The sequence below is a fragment of the Anabas testudineus genome, chromosome 13, assembly GCF_900324465.2.
Source record: "Anabas testudineus chromosome 13, fAnaTes1.2, whole genome shotgun sequence".
Taxonomy (NCBI): Eukaryota; Metazoa; Chordata; class Actinopteri; order Anabantiformes; family Anabantidae; genus Anabas; species Anabas testudineus.
In genome coordinates, this window is record NC_046622.1 from 20918278 (window position 1) to 20931744 (window position 13467).

Here is a 13467-nt window from a genome sequence, read left to right on the forward strand (position 1 = left end):
CTATTGTTTCCCACAGGCTTTAATGCATAACATGAAAACAAAAAGGCATATAAATACACAGCATCATTCACTTTGTGGAAACACACAAACTTTCTCAGAACAGTTTGCACAGAGGATTATACATTATTTAGTATTAAAACTAATTAATACACCCTCCATCCCCTCCCCCCGTATTACCCAGGCTTGAATGTAGGGTAATGTCACACTTGATTTGCATCTAAATTTTAATTAACTGCACAAGCATTTCTACATATACTGTTCCATGCAACATGTCATGCTCCTTGCAAAGCCATGAAAAGTAGATTTGTTACAAGGTGTTAAAACCCTCTTCTGCATCATTCGTGTTCATGATTCATACAAACACAGCAGTAGTTATGTGTTTATGGAGTGTTTTTCACATAATCAAGAAGTCTGAATCTCTGAATCAGGAAATATTTATACACACTGGTAATTGCGTTAAATTACATTTAACATGGGATAAATTTGTTAAAATGTAAAGGTATTGTCATAATCTTTCACCCTGAGCAGCAGCTCTAAGTTAAACAATTAATTTGATGTTGTGGAAAATAATTAATTTTCTTGCTAAGAGTGGGATGAGAAGGTTGAAAACACTCTTCAAACATATCTGTTTGTACGTCAGACAGCAGCAGCTGGTTAACTTAGCTTCAGGGGAATGGCCAGAGGAGTGGGATGGGAGGGCTGGCGCCAGGGTGGTCAAAATCTGATTCACCATCTGGTACCAGAGTCAGAAAGTAGGTAGGTACTTGGCTTGTGGTCAATTAAGACTGTGATTATTATAGTTCAAAATGTAAATGTTATTAGCTTGGCTGCTAATTTATTTCTTGCACTGGACACTATATATTTATTACATTTGAGTAATATCTTTTATCTAATTTTCAAAATAAAGGTATCAGTCAATGAGTGTGTGTCCTAATTGGGCCACCAAATTAAAAGCATTTTAGACGTGCCAACACCTACCTTAGCATAAGTAGTATCATTAGCTGTCATGGCGAGGTCCAAAGTTAGTAAGTTAGTTAGTTAGTTAGCTAGTTAGTTATTTAGTTGTCATACAGACACTTCTAAAACTCAGGTATATAGACATCCCATGGGCACTGATGCCTATCTACCTAACTATCTTTCTTTATTTCTTTTCTTTTTACAATGCAGCACATCACAATAGGTGCATTATTCAGACTTCATCTTTCATAACGTGTAATCGTCTATGAAGGATTAGAAAGAAACATTAAGTGCTCTAATCAATAGTTTGATTCAGCAGACCAGAATTCTACAGACATACATTATGTACCTTCACCAGTATGTGAATGTCACCCTGTCAATTAGCTTGTGCTGACCTCCGTTCATCATCATCGCAGGCTACTATTAGCTTCGTCACTTGAGTTTCAAATAAAAAGATGCAGCCATCAAAATGGCTGCAACCCCTATCACGATGAGGATGGCCATAGCAACTCCCAGACCAAGAGGCACACCCTTGCCGTCAGCCTGGCCACCAGACAGCGCTGTGCACAAATGAGAGTGACATCATTACCAGATGCCTTATTTCACCAGACAAAACAGAAGACTCTGTGACTTGCTGCAGACGAGAAATATTTTTCATTACTGGAGGAATCTAATTAGTAGAAACTTTGTGAATGGCTCTTCTCGTGGCAGTAAAGTTAATAACATACTTACCTTCGTCTTTGGCTGCAGCGGCTGCAAGGAATACAAGAGCAGTCAGTATTTCATTATGAGAGTAATTGTATCTCAAAGATCACGTTTGCTAAAATATTGGAAAAATAAATGAAATTATATGAGAATGAGAGTAAAAGCATGAGAGAAACGGCAGAGAGTTATAATCAGGGCTTGAATTACACTTAGAGAAAAAAAGACAGAAAAGAGCTTAAGGCTCTGAGGGTTTTTTTTTTCTACCATCGTTTCTCCATATATTGGTCTCTACAAAGAACCCTTTGGATACTTTGTCTGTGTGTCTGTGTGTGTGTTTCATTTTAATCAACCTTTGTTTTGTAGTAGACACAATGTGCTGCTAGTTTCCCTTTCTTTCTGCAAAGCTAAGCTAAGCAAATGCTATATTTACCATGCTGACTAGGTTTCTTTCTTCTTTCCAAACTCTCAGGAGGAGAGCACATATGCATATTTCAAAAATGTTAAACAGTGGCTTTAACAGTGCAAATCACAACCACGCTGAGTGATGTGCGTCTCTGTACTTGTCATTGCTCGAGGTAGTGTTTGCGTGACAGCGTTGTCAGATTGAAATGCTACGTTACTGAATCTACTGGGAGCCATCTTTGCAGAATGCAGATATTTCTGCAACTTTGTACCGTTCTCTGCCTCCATCCTTATAGCAACCGTGAGCTCAGATGCCGTGGTGATGCCCTCCTGCTTGACTGCGTTCTCCACACTCCTCTTCTTCCTGTTGCATTGCTGTGCATCAAACCAAATACAGGGGTGAGAGTTGAGGTTAAGGTGAGTCCAGATCTTTCCGGAAATGGAGATTTCTGCTTGAAATGCATGCTGCGCCTGCCTACCTTGAATGTGCTGCAGGTGCTGGGCTCACAGAGACGGGTGATGCAGTGCAGATAGTAGGTGGAGATGGTCTCATTCTTCTGCTTGGTGAAGTGGAATGCCGGGAAGTAGAAGCGAGCCTTATGGCTAACCCCATTCTCCAGCATAGTGGTCATCGGGTCTATGGAGCACCTTTCAATAAAAGGTGAACGCCACAAGTGGCCCGTTTGCACATCATAAAGATACATGCAGGCATCGCATCAATGATAGATAGTGGCTGTGCTTTATGGTATTACATGAAAGAGAGGAAATCTTTAAATAGACAGACAAAAACAGAACCCATTATCAGGCCTTGAAAGACTAGAAGCAATTCCCAAATTAGTTTAGACTTTTTTTTTTTTTTCATTGAATTAGGTGTAAAGTGTTTTCACGACTTACGAGACAAACAGATTAAAGTAGCTGGAGTTTGTTGGCAGCGGAGACAAAGAGGCGTAGCACCGGTCCAGAAGAACAAAGTACCTGTGCAGAGAGAATGAGGTCCCCAGCACCGAGTCAGAGACTCCAGGTCACAGGCGGAATCCTCAAATTTACAAGCTATCAAGACACAGTTGTGTGGTTGGAGACAAGCACTCTTGCATAAAAGTAAAAACCCTGAACTGCAAAAAAAAAAAAAACTACAGCTGCTGTTATTATACTTCAAATGCAACTTTGTGTGTGAAGTCCTACACATGAGGTCATTTGGAGGAGCTTTTTCGGTTCAGATGATGTAATCTGGAGGAGCATGTTGACCAAGACTACAACCTCTGCAGTACAAGTGACCAGACGACGTGATCTCTCATCACTCTCATTAATCTACTGGATACTCATTAGCTCATAATGACAAAATAATCCCAGCCTGTAGTCAGCACTGCATTCAATATTAGCATTTATCATGGTTAGTTTTCTTAATACTATTGTGAACAGCAACAAATAAATAAGTTTCTATCATGAACGTCTTTTTCAGACATTACATTCCTTTAACAACAAGGCTGCATGTGTAATATAATGTTAATGGCTCTTACTGTGATGACAGGTTGGATGCAGACACCTGCACATAGATGTTCGTTTTCAGTCCAACGCCCAGAGATGGCATGACTAGTGGTGTGGTGTAATTTCTATCCTAGCAAAGGAAGAGAAGGTAACACTTAAACGTTATACCACCTGTTACATAATAGTCATCTTCTAGAGTTATGTCTGTGCCTGGCGGACATGAGGGCATGTAAAGTATTTGAGAAACGTGTAAGAGGACACCTGGTACAAGGTCATGCTCAGGGTACTCAAGAAGCTTCCATTATTGTCCTTAAAAGCAATGGAGGAGGAAGACCTGCAAGGAAGGAAGGAATGAGAACACCCTTGGATCACACGTGAAAGGTGTTTATGTATGTTTTAAATCCGCATACAACAACTGCACACTTACACATCCACATAGGTGTTGTTGATGAGATACTCTAGGGGATAAGAGCACGAGTAGTAATACTTGAGCTCTGCGTTGTAGGTGACGATCCCATTGGAGGGGTCGAAGGATCGGACCATCCCGCTGATGTTGACCGTTTGGATGTTGGAGAAGTCTGAGAATAAACCGGTCCCCAGTGTGCTCATGGTCTGAGCAGTTATTCAAAAGAGAAACATGAGTATTTATGAACGTGTTAAAAATACATGTTGCTCAGCAGGCGACAGTGATGAGATCTCATGAAAGAAAGTTGAATATCTCTCGTAACTTTCTTGTTTTCCTAAGAAGAGAGGAGGCTGCTGGGGCTGCATCAGTCTGTGCTACATTAGATCAAGAGCAAAGTCCAAGACTCGAGACTCGAGATAAATCACACTGAACAGGGACAATTCAGCAATGCAGTACTCACCAAGAAGGTGCTACCACAGGCGTTTCCTTGTCTGATGGGGAAGCTGAATCTCACCACAGGCGGTGCCACCGAAGTGTCTAACGTGCCTTGACAGTCCATATTCTGGATGTGGTTCAGGACCACTAAGCTCTCGTTGTATCCAGTGTAAATAACAGGGCAGATCTGAATAGCCAGGTCGATGGAGGATGTCCCACATGCCACTGCGATGTCACTGTATTCTTGTGATGATGAGATGTTGTTGTTAAAAGCTATTGAGGTGACTGTCATTTCTTTGAATAGAATGTTTTTAAATGAATTAAAACATTAATATAAAACATGTTTACCAGAATACTGTAGTTATTAAATGTATAATAACATTAATATGTTTTCTATGTGTTGCCTGTTTCTACATCTGTGTTATCTGCTGTAAACACATCTTTACCAGTATAAATAACACTCTAAGAGTGATAAATATATAAACTCACTAAAGCCAAACTAAAGGTTTATATGTAAACTAATCAATTCATGTGTCTCTTGGGTTCTTAACAAAGCTGTGAGAGTGAAGGTCACAGTCATCTGGTCTTACGTGGTCTCCTGGCATATGCACCGCAGTCAGACAGGCTGAGGGCCTCTCGCCCAACAATACACAGGGAGGCCGTGATGAGGAAGCTGAATAAAGCCATCTCACCTCCGTGAAAAGCTGCAGCAAACAGAACAGACGTCAAACACAGAAATCCAAAAAAGGAGTAAAATCCAGCACAATGCAACGTCCACAGGGGTGATTTTAACAAAAAAAAAAAAGTCCAAATGTAGATTAATCTGCTGCTGTCAGTCACTGAAACTTTACTGGACGTTATCTGAGCCAGGATCTTACCTCTTCAGGGTCTTTACTGGTTTTAAGATAAGACAGCAGTGGGCTGTTTTATATGTGATGAATGTAACCGCGGTGTAAACACAACACTGATTGAGGATTGGATGGAAACAGGGTCAGTACCACTTTGGTGGAGCTGCCTCGGTGTGCATGTACAATTCATTGTTTGTGACTGAGGTACTGAGGTCCTTTCCTGGAGGAAAAAGATGAAACCCAACACAGTCCCCTTGAAAAGTACACGCTTAAACAATGTCCATAAAGCTTTGTGACTTTGTGTGTGAAATGCAGCCCCCTTTTGCCTACTAATGTGAAACTTAATGAAGTAATGGCATGTATGGTTTCCGATTTGCCTGGAGCGTCACGCACAATAGAGGAAGGAGGACCTGTTGTCTTCTGAGGTGTTCGGTGATTTAACGTGATATGGATGACCCTTAATTTGATAAACTGTTGTAAATAATCTTTTATGAGACTTGTCATGCTTATAATTCAGTGACGCATTACTATCAGCAAACATATTAAACAGACAATGTGACTGATGCTTGCCATGTAGCGTGTAAACTTCAAATATTTAAATTGTAACTTGTGCAAAATTTAAGCTTTGCTAACATTTCTGTTTGTGCTCGGGAGCCAAACTAGAAATCCCCGTATGTTTAGAGCACTTAAAATCGGGCTAATGCTGATGTTTACCTGCAAGAAATTGATTGAAGGACAGCTGGAACCTGATCGTGTCAAGTGAGCCACATGGGAAGAGAAAGCTCTGACTGGTGTCGTGCACTGGTGTCAATCTCTTGTCATGCATTGTTGTTGTTATGATATGTGCAAATATGCTAAGAATCTTAATGCTTATGTCCTCTTGCCCACACATGCACCCTCATACATGTTCCAAATGGTTTTCTTTCAGGCTTTAATTCACCCGAACTTGGCTTCGGCATTCAAAGCCCAATCCCAGCCTCATTTCCATCATGGGAGGAGAGTTTAATCAATTATCGCTGATAGTGAACTGAGAGTGGGGGTGATTGCGTTTATTCCTCTCGTTTCAGTTATCTGCAGTCATTGTGGATGCTGAATACATCACAAAATAGCTGTTGAAATGAGGGATTAGAACGATAAAGAGCAGTGAATGCAGAGGAGCCGTGCAGGTCACAAAAACAGCGGCTGAGTCAAACACGTGAGACGCAGCTGCAGCCGACATTTATGTAGGTCATCGGAAAAGAAAATCAATACGGCAAAAATTGAAAGATTAATTCTGGCAGTCATCAAATGAGCTCTGGCAGTGCTCGGTATTTTGTTCATTTTCCTGGAGATTGGACACCCACGAGGCCGTGACATTTGGAAAACTTTCACAGATATATGTCAATATTAAAGAAGATTAAGTAAACTTTACTGATCACGGTCGGATAAATAATGGAGGAAATGCCATGAAACCTATTTAAAGAAGTGCTGATTACCCTCAATACAAATATTTGTCATCAGCCTTTTTTATAAGCATATTAAAAAGACTTGCCAAAGCAAGGTGGCACATAAAAATCTTTTTATATGTTGTGCAGGATTATAGTTTAATATCTTGATTGATTTAAAATTCTTGAAAAACCAGGAGAATCTTCTTGAACCCTAACAGCTTCAAGGTCCACTCAGAGCTTTCAAACATACATGACGTGCTTTAAATAAACTACAATATAACAAATAACAAACCAAGAAAAGTGACGGAGAACCTTGACTTCAAGGCAGGATTATTTAAAGGACATAGTAGAGGTATTTATTAGATTTTCTTTTATAGCATATATTTCTATAGCTAGATACAAACGTTATCTAGCTATGACATATTATTAATTATGATAGTATAACAGAAAATAATGCATTTCTTATGTGATACTGTTTTCTATTTACATTTCTTTGAGATTTTTATTAACCTACTTGTCACAGAAAATTCTAGATTTATTTGTTATTTTATTGTTGTTGACCGTAGAACAGATAAATGACAAAAATAATGAGGTACTGAAGGCAATAAATACACAACACCTAAAATAAGACAATCCACATTTAATGTGTCTGTGTATATAGGAAAGGCTGCACACTGGAGCAGCCGAACATTTGGAGAACGATGTACAGTATCAGTACATCTGTGTACCCAACATTGTGCACATACTGTCAGTACAAAGACACACAGCCCAGGATGTACAGGGTAATGTCACTGTATGAACCCAGTTTGCCTAAAAAATGCAATACTGTCCAATTCCTTCTGAAATGTAGGTACATTGGATTTAACTTGTTTTATTTCAAATTCATATACATCATATACATACATTTGCTCTGCCTTATTTTCTCCCTTTACCCTATTTTACCCTCGTAGGTTCTTCTACAGGTATGACTTATAGACAATATAACAGTGTCTCGCTTGCAGCCGTGTGCAGCATGACTGCCCTCAGGAACTATAAAGTATATGTTGCCTTATTTTATTCCCCTGTTCCCAGTATCGGTGTTCTGTTCTCCACTGTACCTAGTATTGATGACTAATAGGAAGTTGATTTTTGCTTTCATCCAAAGCGTAAGGAGGTCTTACCTAAGGACCCCTACTGGAGGTAGGCCACAGCTGGTCTTTGTGCCCCAGTCTTCCACATGGAGTGTGGCAGTGTTACCACTAGACTATCCAAGTTCATTGCATGCAGCCCAATTACCATGTAAATCATGGTCTGTATTAGAAAGTACTACCTAAAGATGTCATCGTATAGATGCTTATTCATTTAAAATTGGGATTCCAAACACCTGAGGCAGTGGTTGTTGGGACACGGGACTTCTTCAAGAGATGAAGCGACAGCAGGAAGAAGCCCACGCTGATCCCACCCAGAATGACCACACCTGAGATCAGAGCAGTGGTCACCATGTTCATCGGCTGGGAGGGGTCAGCAGAGGCTGGTGGTTGGAAGAGGAAATCAAAGCCATGTTTTATGACATTTGTTTATTATGATTTGAAGAAGTGGAACTTCTGTGGACTGTGTCTGTGCTATTCCTATCTGCTATCTTTACTAATTCTCCTGTACATAGCGACAGGTGGCATTTTTAACCTTTTTATGTTTTGTACTGTTGCATAAGGGAACTTACCAAGTTTAGAGTTGTTAACAGGAGTTTCATCTGCAAAAAAGTCATTTTGTTAGCTTTAGTCTTAATGCAATTAAAATTAAAGAAGTTATTTTTGGGACATAAACTTATCTGCTTTCTTGCTGAGAGTTACAGTACCCACACAAATTAGAAGCATGGGGAAAATACCTATATGCAGACAGGTAGCACTTAAGAATTACAATAGAACAAAAAATCTCGATGAGTGGATGAGTTTTAAAGGTTGTGCTAGAAACACATCTCGATTGGGAAAATTTTTTGACACAAGACCGGATCTGACTCAGAGACAATTCTGGCTAATGAGTTGGAGTTGCAAAATTTGAACCACACAGTCCCGTGCACCTGTTCTAGTCTTTATGCTAAACTAAGCTAAACAGCTGCTAATAGTAGCTTTATATTTAATGAACAGATTAGATAATCATATCAATGTTGTCCTCTAGCTCCCAGCAAGGATGGAAATAAGTGTAACTTCCAAAGTGTAAAACTAATATTTGAAGAGTTCATACCACTCCTTGTGATGATTGGCCCCGCAGTGATGACAGCATTCCCAGATGCCGCTGGTGGAGAATCAAGGCTCTCCTCTCCTTCCCGCCTGCGCCGTCGCCCACAAATCTGCCAATCATATTATCAAAGTTTAGTCTTCAGGTCAGGAGACCCGCAAATTGAAACTTAGCACTTTTACACGTACTGGTATGAGCATGATGCAGTCGTCTGGCCGGCACAGCTTGGTGACACAGTGCAAAAACACAGTCGACATCTTCTGGTGTCTGTGTTTAACAAAACGGAAAACCTCGAAGGAAAAACGTCCCATCTGACTTTTCCCATTCTCAAACACTGTCGTCTGTGGGTCTTTATAGCAGCTGTGTCAGAAAAGGACAACACACATTTCCATGAACATATGCACTGCTGCAGGTACACGGTGAAAACAGCAGATTTGATGTCTAGATGTACGCTTAAGCACTCACTGAGATGAAAAAGTAGCATTCATGAGGACAAGCCATTTGCAGACAGTGAATAGGTAATGACTCCCTTTTGTGGTTTATCAAATCATCATGCTGAGGGGGGGAAAAAAGCAAGATTACCCAAAGAAAAGGTCATAGCGGAGTTCATCATTAGGATTCCCTGAGGGGGTTGTGTAACAGTAGTCCATCAAGACGTTCCACCTGCAGAGGGACAAAAATATGAGATGGGGTGGGGGATAAAGACCTTACTGCACACGAGAAAGAACATATTGGACTTTCTCCTCTGCAGACTGGCACCTTCACTTAGAATAATAACATAATGGCATAATGAATGTAGGCAAAGTATAGCAAAATGGGCTAAATCTGTACACAAGAATAGGGAGAAAGATGCTGTGACAGACTAAAACAATCATCTCTGCTTCCGTGTCTGCTACATCAGCAATGTTTCTGCAAAAACAAAATCATAACACAAGGAAAATCAATATTTAAAAGTATCTAATCTGGTTGGTACCGTTTGTCTAAGTTTGTGGCTTTCACAGCGGCAAATACTCTGGTTTTCAGAGCCAGCCCAGCCATTGGGATAGAGAGAGGCTGACTGTATGTTGAATCCTGCAGAGACAATACAAATAGTTTTCACTCAAAACATGAAATTTGAAACTTGTAGTCAATACTGAGTGCGGACATAATTATTGTTTATCTTCTGAGGCTGGTGATACTGAAAAAGACCTAAACAATGCATTTGTCTGACTCTCAATGCGTTCTGACTTCCCTGTTCTGTCTGTAGCACTCAGCCCCCAAAACATTTGTGCATACTGAAGATTTAAAAAAATACATATCACAGAGAAACATCAAACGAATATCCACAAACAGCTGGCCAGTGTAGTTTGCAGCAAATGCTACTCAGACAGGACAAAACAGTGCGTTTGCTGGGGACTATACAGGGGTGGATTAATACATGGTTGGTGTATTAGTGCAAATTCATGGCAGTGTTTGTGGGATTGATTTAAATCAAGCCACAGTGCCCCCATTCATTGCCATACACTCAAAGGAACTGGTTTGGTGGTTGGTTTTAGTCCTTTCATGGGATTTGCTGACAATAAGAAAAATAACAACTCACACGTCTTATAAAGAAGATGATATTACAGTTGACCTCCTAACTGGCTTAATCCATTAAAGTTTCCATTTGTTTTAAAATTAACATAACCTTTCAAACCTCCTGATACAAAACTCCAGAGTTTTATAAATTGCAACTCAAATCATTGTACATCACAAACTGAATAGATGTGTGAACTCACATTGTACAGGATCATACTCAACGTGCTCACAAATGTACCGTTGCTGTCCTTGACAGATACAGCCGCAGAGGAGCTGCAAAGAGATACAACACATTTATTTAAGTGCTATTTTTCATCTTGTTCCACTGTTTGCTTGAGTTAATTAACGACGCTGTGAAGGCACGGGCTTTGATAGTACATGTATTTATTTAAGTGATTGAGAGACAACCGCTTGGAGGGATGAATGCATGTGAATTAGCCTGTGAGTCAATCGGAAACATTAATTTATGAACAGAAATGGTCCTCACGACACGACAGGACACACTCAGGCTTTTAAATCCGGTCCTTGATTATCACCACACTTTAGGAAAATAAGAAAATTGCTGATAATTAAATGAATAAATGTTGTTATCAAATGCATTGAATAACTACTGAAAGGTCAAGCTTTCTTTTGAACTGTGTGGGAAATTTTGGCAGCCACTTACGATGCCAGCTGTGAGTTATTGACCAGATACTCCAGTGGGTAGCTGCAGCTGAATTTATACAACAGCCCGGGTAGGTAGCTGATTATAGCTGGCGGGTCAGGGGTGTCGATATAGCCTGAGATGTTCCCAATTTGTACCAGAGACATGTTCCCATAGGCATTGGCGCCGTACGCTGTGCTGACCTGCAGAGAGAAACATCTCAGCGAATCGCTTTGCTTTCTCCCAAGTCGATAAACAACATGACGACGTTGCCTATTGATGTTGTGATGATGATGATGTGTGTGCATTCTTTACCACCAGGCTGTTGCCGCAGGCCTCCAGAGTGCTGAGGCTGATGCTGAACAGGACCACCGTGGGGAAGGTGTTGTTGTTGATGAAGCCGCGGCATTGGGCGTCACTATGGTGACCGTTCAAGGCCAAATCTACGTAAGTGTAGCCGGAAAACAGTATGGGACAGAAGTTGATCTTAATGGTGATGGTCTGAACCCCGCAGTACACACTGATGTCTCGCTCACCTGGAGAAACAGAGAGGAAGGAAGGCAGAGAGGAGGTGCTTTTTTCAATTCTGGTCTTGGAGACCCCGAGCTTTGCTGCTACCAAAGTTCTTCTTTATCAAGCAACTTACTCCTACATTCAAATGTAAAAAAATAAAAATAGTTTTTAAGTTTTTTAAGTGCGAGATCTTATGCAACTATTGCTTAACTGTCAAGTACATCACACATAAAAGGAAACCACAAAAATAAGTTTCTACCTGTATGATCTGTCTTTGTAGCAGGTTGTCTGACTATTCAACAATAAAACATACAAAGATACAACAATGCTGCAGGAGAAGTTCAAATGTAATGAAAAATATATCAAAAGTAACAGTTCTTGTTATAAAGAATGGCCCTTTATTCAGGTTTTTAATGCTAATGTTTTATAATATGCAGTATTCATCATTCTAATAGCAGCTACTCCTGTTTCAATGTGTCACATGTCATGATCTTTTTTCGCCTGTAATGCTGGAACCATATCTACCACACACCTGCACAGCTTGGAAAATACTCAATGAAATACAAGTACCTCAAAATTGTAAATTAAAAATGCCAGAGCAAATAGTTTCCACATTTTCCTCCACTGACAGAAGTCTCATCCTCTATATCTGCAGTCAGAATTCAAAAAACACAGTGTGTGATGTGAATGTTTTCTGTAATATTCTCACCGGGAAACCTGCTGTGGTAGCTGCCGTCACAGTTGTATCCATTAAACTGCGTGGAGACTGACACGACTTTGCTCATCAGCAGGAAGATAAAGCACATTCGTGTCATTTCAGCACCTGAGCAAACTTTTCCCACTGTCATATTCAGAAGGTCACCATGGCATTAACCGCATTCCTCGCTTGCGTGTTAACAAAAATGGCACTTATCGGAAAATTAGATGTTCAAAAACAATGCTACACGCTCTGACCACTCTGACCTCTATCAGAGTAGCACAACCGTCGGCCCCCAAGTCCCCTAATCCTTCCTATCCTGCTCCCTCAGCCCTCTTTTACCTCAGTCACTCATGTTGGCCCAAAACCTCTATTACCCAACCCCTTTTAAACTGAGGTCACCTCTCTTTCCAGCTCATTTCATCCCACTCCTCTCTCTTCTGTTTTTTCTCCACCTGTTTACTTGTTCCTGCCTTTTGCAAAGTAATTGTTTGGAGCCCCCCCCCCCAGGACCCGGCTTGTGATGACAGAAAAGTTCAACACTGTGGCATGTAGTTTAGATGGCAACAAGAACCTAAGCTAAACACAACATCAGCCTTACGTGTATCAATTGTGTGTGCACAGATGAGATAGATAGGGGGGCTCATTATCCAGCTTCACTCGGACAAAAACCCACTGCCGTGCAGAACATGGGAAACTCCATCAGATCAGAATGGCCGGGGAAATCTTTTCATCTGGCTCAGAAACCTGAGCGCACTCAGAGGGTTCCCACTCGTCTCTCCTCAGCCTGATCTCCGTCTGTCAGCGTGCACAAACAGTAGGCCTCAGCAGGGTGGGGTGGGGCGAGGGACCAGCCCAGGAATTAAGCTGTCATCGTCTGCTACTGCGGCCTGCATTCAAAAGAACATAAAAGTCAACTCACGGTCTGATGCAGGCCTGCGTATGAGTAATTGTGATGCACAAGGCATCACTTAGAGTAAAGGCATTCAGTGGTGTGCACAGCTACATTGCTGTGTGTTCAGGAGGGAAACGTAGAGTCTCAGGGCTGATTCACACTTTGTTTGACTCTGTGTGCGAAAACCCGCTCACCTTCGATTTTCACTGCACTTCATCAAACCAAACAAGAGCCACATTCATATGTTAAACTTGTGTCAGAAGAGAAGAACTTCCCCCTTCTG

At 40.9% G+C, this 13467-nt stretch overlaps 2 protein-coding genes across 2 annotated transcripts; both read right to left on the reverse strand.

The window, feature by feature from the left end:
- Nucleotides 1-1389: 1389 nt before the first annotated feature.
- si:ch211-229d2.5 (zona pellucida-like domain-containing protein 1) lies at nt 1390-4682 on the reverse strand. The gene is made up of 9 exons (XM_026364832.1): nt 4416-4682; nt 3977-4161; nt 3811-3883; nt 3582-3679; nt 2959-3039; nt 2544-2712; nt 2337-2439; nt 1690-1710; nt 1390-1517 (listed from the first exon to the last, which is right to left on the reverse strand). The coding sequence occupies exons 1-9, from the start codon at nt 4680-4682 to the stop codon at nt 1390-1392; spliced, it is 1125 nt and encodes a 374-aa protein (XP_026220617.1).
- A 3320-nt stretch (nt 4683-8002) lies between these two features.
- LOC113174524 (zona pellucida-like domain-containing protein 1) lies at nt 8003-12440 on the reverse strand. The gene is made up of 10 exons (XM_026378588.1): nt 12302-12440; nt 11395-11615; nt 11101-11282; nt 10637-10709; nt 9853-9950; nt 9462-9542; nt 9068-9239; nt 8886-8991; nt 8365-8394; nt 8003-8175 (listed from the first exon to the last, which is right to left on the reverse strand). Exons 1-10 carry the CDS (start codon nt 12438-12440, stop codon nt 8003-8005), a joined length of 1275 nt encoding a protein of 424 aa, XP_026234373.1.
- Between the last annotated feature and the right edge of the window lie 1027 nt (nt 12441-13467).